The sequence below is a fragment of the Mauremys mutica genome, chromosome 1, assembly GCF_020497125.1.
Source record: "Mauremys mutica isolate MM-2020 ecotype Southern chromosome 1, ASM2049712v1, whole genome shotgun sequence".
Lineage (NCBI taxonomy): Eukaryota > Metazoa > Chordata > Testudines > Geoemydidae > Mauremys > Mauremys mutica.
The window spans coordinates 358,342,847-358,351,628 of NC_059072.1; the positions used below are offsets into that span (position 1 = coordinate 358,342,847).

The window sequence follows — 8,782 nt, forward strand, 5'->3', positions numbered from 1 at the left end:
TCCAGTGGGGAGCCCAGAGAAGTGTGATAGAATCATAGAAACGACTGAGGGGGTGGGTGTGGGTTCCTTTAACATTGCAGCAAGAGGTAACACCAGCTCATGAAGGGAGGGAGGTGTGGAGCCTGCCACTGAGACAACTGTCCAGGCTGTTAGCTGTGAGCCCTTCCCGGCTGACCAGAGGAGAGCGTCCACTCTAGAGAGCACAGGGGTATGTGTCCTAGAGGGGGGCCCAGGGGAGGAATAGTGGGAGTACAGGAATGTCTCCTCATTGATGACGTTTGGACGTGCAAAACCTGGAGAGGGTTGCAGCTTGTCACAGCCTCACAGTGTGAGCGGGAGCCCAGGTTGGTTTGCCAGAGGGCTCAGCTTTCCAGGTTGCATCCTGGGCAAGTCCATCACACCCACCTAATGAACAATCCCTGATAGACCGCAAGTCCATTTTCTTCTTGTCATGTGCTCAGTTACTAACAGAGAGACCGTGGTTACAGCAGGGAAGCCAGGACTCCTGGGTTCTGTCTGTCATTCTCTGTGTTACCTTCACCAAGTCACGTCTCCCTTTGCCTCAGTTTACCTATCAGTATAATGGCTATATGTTTATAGCGAATTTCCTTTCCTAGATGTTTTGAAGAGCCTTCAATTTAAGGTGCTGCACAGTATGATGATAGTTACTGATGAGAATTACTGATCTCTGATCCCTTAGCGATAGCCCCATTTGCCTGCAGAAAGTGTTCTTATTTCCCTTCAGCCATCATCTCCAGAGCTCTCTGACTACTAACTACCCATTAATACTGGGTATTTACAGAGTATTAGACCCTATGGAGAGCTGGCCATTATCCCTGGTTTTCTTACTAATCAAAAACACTTTTAAAATATACACAGAGCAGCCAATTCCTTTCTGACTCAGAGGAGAGCCCAAGAGTTTTCACCTCCTTTGGGAAGGTCCCTTAATTACTGTTTACTCCTAAAGCTGGATAAATAGCACAGAAGTGCAGACATTGAAAGCAAGACATTGGCTAGAGTGTCTCCAATCTCCAGACAGTTTCCATTCAGATGCCGCTTCTCCCCTAGAGGCTGAATGAACCCCCCGGGGATTGCACACAGCTATATTATAAACAGTGCACCCCTGCTGTGTCATCTCTCGGCGTGGGCAGCTGCTGCAGATGCTGGGGTGAGAGAGGTGTGCGAAACAGCTGCCTGCAGGGGATTGCCAGGGAAGACACGTCTGGCTCAGAATTCACAGGTACCCAGCTCTTGCTGAGGAGCTCACCTGCTCGACAAACCCAGTGCAACGTGGGCATGATGGGATAGAGAGTAAGTCTGTGGTCCTTTCCACTCTGCACAGCCATTAGCCAGCCCAGGGCCCTTGCCACAGGGGATGAGTTTGCTCCAATATCACTGGCCAAAATGTTTCTCTTTGCTCTGCCCCTGGCTGATGGCCTCCAGTCCTGAGTGGGCTGCATTTCAGTGGCACAGAGAATCCTCTTGGTATTCTGAGGCCATGGCCCATATGTTCTCACACCCCACTGAGGCAAATATCCCCTTGGAGTAAGAACTGAGTAAAGACCTCAGGAGCCAGCTATGTGTGAGTTAATGCACAGGGACTTTCACCTCCTCCTCTTGCATTCTGGGGCTCCGGCTGTTAACGGGGTGGGGAGGAAGTGGCCTCTCGCCTGACTTTCTGATAGAAAGCATGGAGGTGCTAGGGCTTCTCACTGGAATAATTATATGAATTTTTCAACATGGACAAGACGTCTTTTCTCTTGGCTTCATTCAAGAAGTTAGCTGAACCTTTATGGCTGAAACTTTCAAAAAACAATTCACCCGGAAGCAGACACCCAGTGTGAGAAATTTCAGTCCAAACAGTTAAAGTTTGGCAAATTTATAACCAACTGAAAATGAAGTCTCCTAATTGAAGGTGTCAGACAGCCTTAACTAGCCACCAGCACCATCTACAATGGCCAATCCATTTGTGAATCCCATTCAGCTATGCTCTCTGCTCCAATAAAGTCTGTAGCGAGGAGTTCCATGGGCCACATATGGATTATGTAAACAATTTTCTTTTCTCAATGTTATATGTTCAGACTTTCAATCGAATTGAATGTTCCCCTGTTCGTGTGTTATGAGACAGAATAAATACAAATGCCTCATCTACTTTCTTTATTGATAGATTCATAGGCTTTAAGATAAGAAGGGACAATTAGATCATCCTGTCTGATCTCCTGTATAACACAAGCCATTACTTTTAACCCAGTTACCCCTGTATTGAGCACCATAACTTGTGTTTGGCTAAGACCTGGTCTACACTAAGATTTTACATTGTACATGTAGATGTAGACAGGGTGAGATGGGACCTGCAAGGGTCAGCTAGTATAACGCCCTGCCAAGATGCAGGGTTTGTTGTGGTAAACCATCCAGGACAGACGGCTCCAGCCTCCTTTGGAAAACCTCCAGTGAAGGACCTTCCACAACTTGCCTAGGTGACTGTTGCATTGTCCTCCTGTTCCTACAGTTAGGAAGTTTTTCCTGAGATTTCATTGAAATCTGCTCTGCTGCAGTTTGATATCATTGCCTCTTGTCCTGACCTTTGTGGCAAGAGAGAACAACTTTTCTCCATTTTTTAATGGCAACTTTTCAAGAGTCTGAAGTCCACTATCACGTCCCTCCTTAAGCTCCTCTTTCCCAAACTAAATATACCCAGTTCTTTCAGCCTTTCCTCTATGGTTTGCATTTCATCCCTTGGATCATCTTTGTCGCTCACCTCTGGATCCTTTCCGGTTTCTCTACAGAGCGGTGACCAGAATTGCACACAGCACTCCTCATACGGCTTCTTTCCAAATGCAGAACAAAAATAGTTCTTGAACACATCTACCTTTTCCGCAACATTAGCAACTTTCCTTTCTCCCTCTAGGGATTGGCCTTTACCTTTCCTAGGATTTCTTTTGTTCTTAAAATACTTAACTCCTTTTTGTTCTCCTTAGCCCTGCAAAGCATGGATTTCCCTGATGTCTTTAATGTCCTGTATCAATTTTCATAACTTCCAGTTAGTATTGCTTGCTACCTATTTTCCCTTATTCCCATTTGTTATATGTTGCTTTTCCCCCCTTAATTGCTGCCTTCACTTTGCTACTGAACTGGGTTTTTAACCAAAGTTCTCCACTTTCTTGATTGTGGAATCGTGGCTTTTTAGGTCTCTCATAAACTCTTCTTAAAGAACTCTCGAGTTCCAGTCCCATTTTTCTGTCTACATTTTTCCTCCCAATCATAATTTGTCTCAGCTTTGGGGAATTAGCCCTTTGGAAGGGTATCTGTAGATCGCTACTACTGGTTGGGAGCTGTTCTCTGTTTGTCCATTTCAGTGTAATTGGTTCCTTTCTTTTATTTTGTTCTCCTCTATCCTGTGCTCCCTTATTGGTCTCTTCTCTACACTAAAGAGTCCCAGACTTTTCAGTCTGTCGCATATTCCAGACCCCCCTCTCTATCAGTGTTATAGAGGGCGGACAATTTATGAGTTTACGCTGCATAAGTTTTATAAAGGGTAAAACGGATTTATTTGGGTTTAGACCCCATTGGGAGTTGGGCATCTGAGTGTTAAAGCCAGGAACACTTCTGTGAGCTGCTCTCAGGTAAACCTGCAGCTTTGGGGCAAGTAATTCAGACCCTGGGTCTTTGTTGGAGCAGACGGGTGTGTCTGGCTCAGCAAGGCAGGGTGCTGGGGTCCTGAGCTGGCAGGGAAAGCAGGGGTAGAAGTAGTCGGCACATCGGGTGGCAGCTCCCAAGAGGGTTTCTGTGATCCATCCCGTCACAGTAAGGGTGAAAAGTTTGCTCAGGGTGCACTGCTGAGACCGAACACTTGCTGCTGATTTTGAGCAGCCAGATACCAAGGCTATTAGAGGGGCACAATGAGGGGCAAGTCGAATCAGGGAGGCTTTCTGTTTTTAAAATGAGAACGAGTAATGTTTGTTGCTATGCTTGGGATTGTAATGCAGAATGAAGTCCAGTTTTGGTAGGTGGGAAGCAATTGTGATTGTTCAGGCCCAGGGTTCAATGTAAGGAAATGATACAACTGCCTGCTGCTTTGCTGCTGCCATCTGCTATCATAACTTCACCGGAAACAAATCAAGACTGATTAATAGTCAAATAACTTTGCTTTTATTGCCAAAAAACCCACAACACCATGCACACACACACAGCTGAGCGTAAGTCCAGTTTTCATTTGAAAAGGTGTCTGTGGAAGTGGAGTGAACAGTAAAGTGAGAAGTCCCAGAAATCGGAAAGGAATGTGTGGGTGGAGTTTGGGAAGGAAATGGCAAAGAGTTATGAATGTGCTGAAGGGGAGGGCGGGCACCCATCTGCTCAGATTGGAGCAGCAGGAGGGACTGCAGCATGGTGGTTTGCCACTCCCAAACTTTTATCAGCATCTCCATTGCATCTCTACTGTATGCCTCATTTTCTTTTCTTTCCTAATTGTCACTTTGCCTCCACTGCCTGCATTCTGTCTTGTCTGCATCAGAGTACTGCAGCACCTCCCGGAACGTATCTTCTTTGCTCCGTCTTGGGCACTTTCTTATCCAGCGGAGACACTCGGCTGGAGTGGAGGGGCTGCCTCCTTTCAAGGACATATCTGGTGAAGCACAAGTAACAATAAACAGAAGCATTATTGTTAAGTACACGGGCAGCATTGAAACGCTACATTAAAATACACTGCTGGTAACACTCCTATCACTTTCCTGCTGACCCTTGACAAGCACACATGCCGGTGAACACTACAAGCATGGTGAGTGTTCTCAGGGGCGGGGGACGTTGTGCGTGGGAGAAAAGCAGTGTGAAAGGGGTCGCGGGGCACTTCTCAGGGAACAACACTCTAAAGTTTCCCACGTTTTTCCACAGATGGGGGACATTGTGGCAGATATCTCTCTCCTGAGGGTAAACAAGGAAGCAAAGGTGCATCTACTACATGCTTGCAGTTTCAGCCCCGGTCCCCATGCTGCTCGCCTGTGTGCTGCTTTGGTCTTTCCCCCAATAATTGCAAAAGGCACGAGAAAGGCTCCCTCAATGGGGGAAGGAACAAAGAAACTCTGCAAGGAACCTCCCGCAGAGGATTGCACGGGGAAATGCCCAGCACACACAAACAAAGCCAGCCTTGTACATATCTCTGTCCTCCACCCACCTCTGCACTTCACAGAGCAAAACTGCTTACCGGGGGTCTCCTCCCGTGCTTCTGGCTCACCTGACTGTGACTGCCGAGACTGGCTGGACACCTCCAGAGTGGAGAACAGCTCCTGGCTGGATGCAGCACTGGGCAACCCCAGCATGGGCACCACATCTTCCAATGTCTCCACCTCCTCATCAATGACTTCTTCTGGGTTAGGTCCAGATTCCATGAGCTCCAGCCCACTGAAGTATCCACGGGACTTTTGGTGGTGGAGGTGGGGTCGCAGCCAACTCCTTAGAAAAATGGCAGGTCTGGGGCGCAGCACCAGAGTCACCTTTTGCCTACCTTGCCTTCTGGTACTCATGCCTCAGCTCTTTCCCCTTTGCTCTGCACTGCAGCTTGTCCCAATCATAGCCCTTTTCCCACAAGCTGCAAGAAATCTGCCCAGAGGTATTGAAATTCCTACAGCTGGAGCACAGCTGGGACTCCTCAGCCTCCTCTCCCCAAATACTGAGCAGATCCAGCAGTTCCACAGTGGTCCAAGCAAGAGACCATTTGCTGCATGGAGCCACCATGGCCACCTGGGAAGATGTGATGTGAACACTCCATGCCGAGCAAACAGGAAGGGGAATTTCAAAATTCCTGGGCCTTTAAAGGGGGAAGAGTTGAAAGTCCTGACCACAGTGATTAGGATGGGCATTGTGGGGTGCCTTCCAGACACCAGTTAAAGTGATGAAATCAAGTACGATGTTGTCATAAACAGTTAGTTAAGGGTTAAGGTCTCTTTTACCTGTACTGGGTTAACAAGCAGTACCTGATGACCACCTGACCAGAGGACCAATCAGGGACAAGATATTTTCAAATCTCTGTGGAGGGAAGTTTTTTTTCTGTTCTTTGTTTTAGAGTTTCACTCTTGGGAGTTAAGGGAGTCCAGACATCTTAATCAAGTCCTCCCAGGTTTCTGCAGTATTGTTCTTCTATTCAGTCTAGTGAGTATTAGAAAGGCGAACTAGTATTTTTTTTACTTTTATTTCTGCATTGGCAATTGTGTGTTTTGCTGAAGTAATCTCTTTATTTCTATTGCTGTACTTTGCTTTTACTGAGAAAGAAAGGGGGAGGGGGAGTTCTCTCCAGGTTTATAATTTAGAGTCTGTGTATTGTTCCATCCTGGTATGACAGAGATAGTGTACTTTCTTTTTTTTTGTTCTTTTTAATAAATTCTTTTCTTTTCTTTGGACTTGGTTAATTCCTTCTCTTGTGGAGATTCAAGGGAAGAGGAGGGGGGAAGAGTGAGTTCCTCCTGAGGTTGATTCACAGAGTTGAATCGGTGTGTATCTCTCCAGAGTGGCTAGGAGAGAGGGAGGGGGGAAGTGGGCTGCTTCCCTGTGTGTAGAGATTCAGGGAGATTGAATCTGTGTTCCCCAGGGAAAGTTTGGGGAAACAGGCAGTGTGTCAGACACTTAGAAAACTGACTGGTGGCAGCGTATCAGATCTAAACTAGGATTTTAGTTTAGGGGAGTCCATGCAGGTCCCCATCTTGTGAACCCAAAAGCTCCAAGTGGGGGAGAAACCTATGACAGATGTCTACAGTGGCACTTCGGCAACAAAACTTTTGCATAAAAAGCTATTAACATTTATTCTCCATCCAGGTGTTTGTCCTACGACCTTCACCCAAGACCCTGGGCACATACAGGAAATCAGGGGAACGTATGGTACATGCAGGACATGATGTTCTGCCTCAACATTGGACACCTTCTCCCCTACTCCATGTCAGATTCCAACTCAAGCGATTTCACCAACCCCTCCACCTTCATCCTGCTGGGTATTCCTGGCCTGGAGGCAGCCCATATCTGGATCTCCGTCCCCTTCTGCACCATGTACGCCATAGCCATCTTGGGGAACTTCACCATCCTGTTCATCGTAAAGACGGAGTCGAGCCTCCATGTGCCCATGTACTATTTCCTCTGCATGCTGGCCATCACCGACCTGGTCCTGTCTACATCCATTGTGCCCAAAATGCTGAGCATCTTCTGGTTCTACTCCAGGGAGATCAATTTCAGTGCCTGCCTCACCCAGATGTACTTCATTCTCAGCTTCTCTGCAATGCAGTCTGGGATCCTCGTGGCCATGGCTTTTGATCGCTACGTGGCCATCTGCGATCCCCTGAGACATTCCACCATCCTGACAAACCCCATGGTGGCCAAAATTGGCCTGGCTCTGGTGCTGCGTGGCATCATGCTCATACTGCCCTATCCCTTCCTGGCGAGGAGGTGGCCATATTGCAGAACCAACATCATTCCCCACACATACTGCGAGCACATAGCTGTGGTGAAGCTGGCCTGCGCTGACATCAGCCTCAGTAGTTACTACAGCCTCTCTGTGGCATTCTTGGTGATCAGTCTGGATGTGTTTTTTATCACCATGTCCTATATCCAGATCCTCAGGGCCATCTTCAGCCTCCCAACAAAGGACGCCCGGCTCAAGACTTTTGGGACCTGCGGCTCCCACCTCTGTGTCATCTTAGCCTCTTACATCCCACATCTCTTCGCCACCCTCACACAACGATTTGAGCAAAACATGGCCCTGCATTTGCGCGTTCTCATTGCCAATGTGTACCTCCTGGTGCCCCCCATCTTAAACCCCATCATCTATGGAGTGAGGACCCAACAGATTCAGGATAGGCTGCTCCAGCTCTTTACTCATAAATGGACCTAAAGTTTTCTCTTGGTTCTCTGGATCTCAGACTGAGCTCCATGCAGAGCTGGCTGGTGACATGGCTCTGGGCCCTCTTCCCTGAATCACTGACTGGCCAGTCAAAGAGACATTAAATCCTTTCCTGACCTTACTGTGCTGTGTCAGCGTGACAAACTGGGGAATCTGCCTATGTACAACTCATAGGGTTGCCACCTTTCTAATTGCTGGTAACTGGGATCCTCAGGCCCTGCCCCTGTGCCCTGCCTCTTCCCCCAGGTTCCGCCCCTGCTCTGCCTCTTCCCCTCAAGGCCCCGCCCCTCACTCGCTCCTCTCCTCCCCACCCCCTGTCACTCTCTGGATCATCCCTGACACTCTGCACCCCAAAGCACCCATATTTACCATGGCGATGTAATTATGGTATGTCTTGTACAAAATATGCCCTATGAGGTATCATTCTTAAAGTCTTAATCTGCTAAACTTTGATATCCCCTCGGATTGTATGCACTCTCATTGTATGTGAAGCTATGAAATCCTGCTATGTGTGAGTTACTAAGTGTTATATTTGGCTGGAAACACCCAAAACCAGTCTTTTAGGTATGTCAAAGAAGTCGCAAGACACTGTTAATTGCTGTTGTCAACACTCATCCAGGGAAGAAACCACTAGCTCAGAAACTCTGTATAAGAAAGCCTACTCGGAGGGAGTACGGAGACAATGAAGAATGTTTGTCCACCCATGTCACATACATAGACTTTCCAGCAAGCTGGAAGAAACTATAAAGGATGGGGAGTAACATCATCTCTTGTCTTCATTCCCGCACAACTCAACACATGCAAGAAGCTCTGTAAGACAAAAGACTTTGAATGGGGGAGGGGAACCCAGACTGCAAAGCAGATGCAGCCTGTGCCTCAAGACTCTGTAAGCCTGCTTGTATCATC

General features: G+C 47.6%; 1 protein-coding gene across 4 annotated transcripts in view; it reads left to right on the forward strand.

Moving 5' to 3' along the window:
• Positions 1-8,045, forward strand: part of LOC123374091 (olfactory receptor 52K1-like) — a 236,777-nt gene extending 228,732 nt beyond the window's left edge. For 3 of the 4 annotated variants that reach the window (XM_045023604.1, XM_045023594.1, XM_045023587.1), the window contains one exon: positions 6,802-8,045. In XM_045023604.1, coding sequence (XP_044879539.1) covers positions 6,869-7,867 — 999 coding nt within the window. In that variant the 5' untranslated portion in view covers positions 6,802-6,868 and the 3' untranslated portion in view covers positions 7,868-8,045. Of the gene's footprint in view, positions 1-4,525; positions 4,942-6,801 lie in introns of those variants that run through there. The other variant, XM_045023613.1, reaches the window with a different exon arrangement.
• Positions 8,046-8,782: the final 737 nt, after the last annotated feature.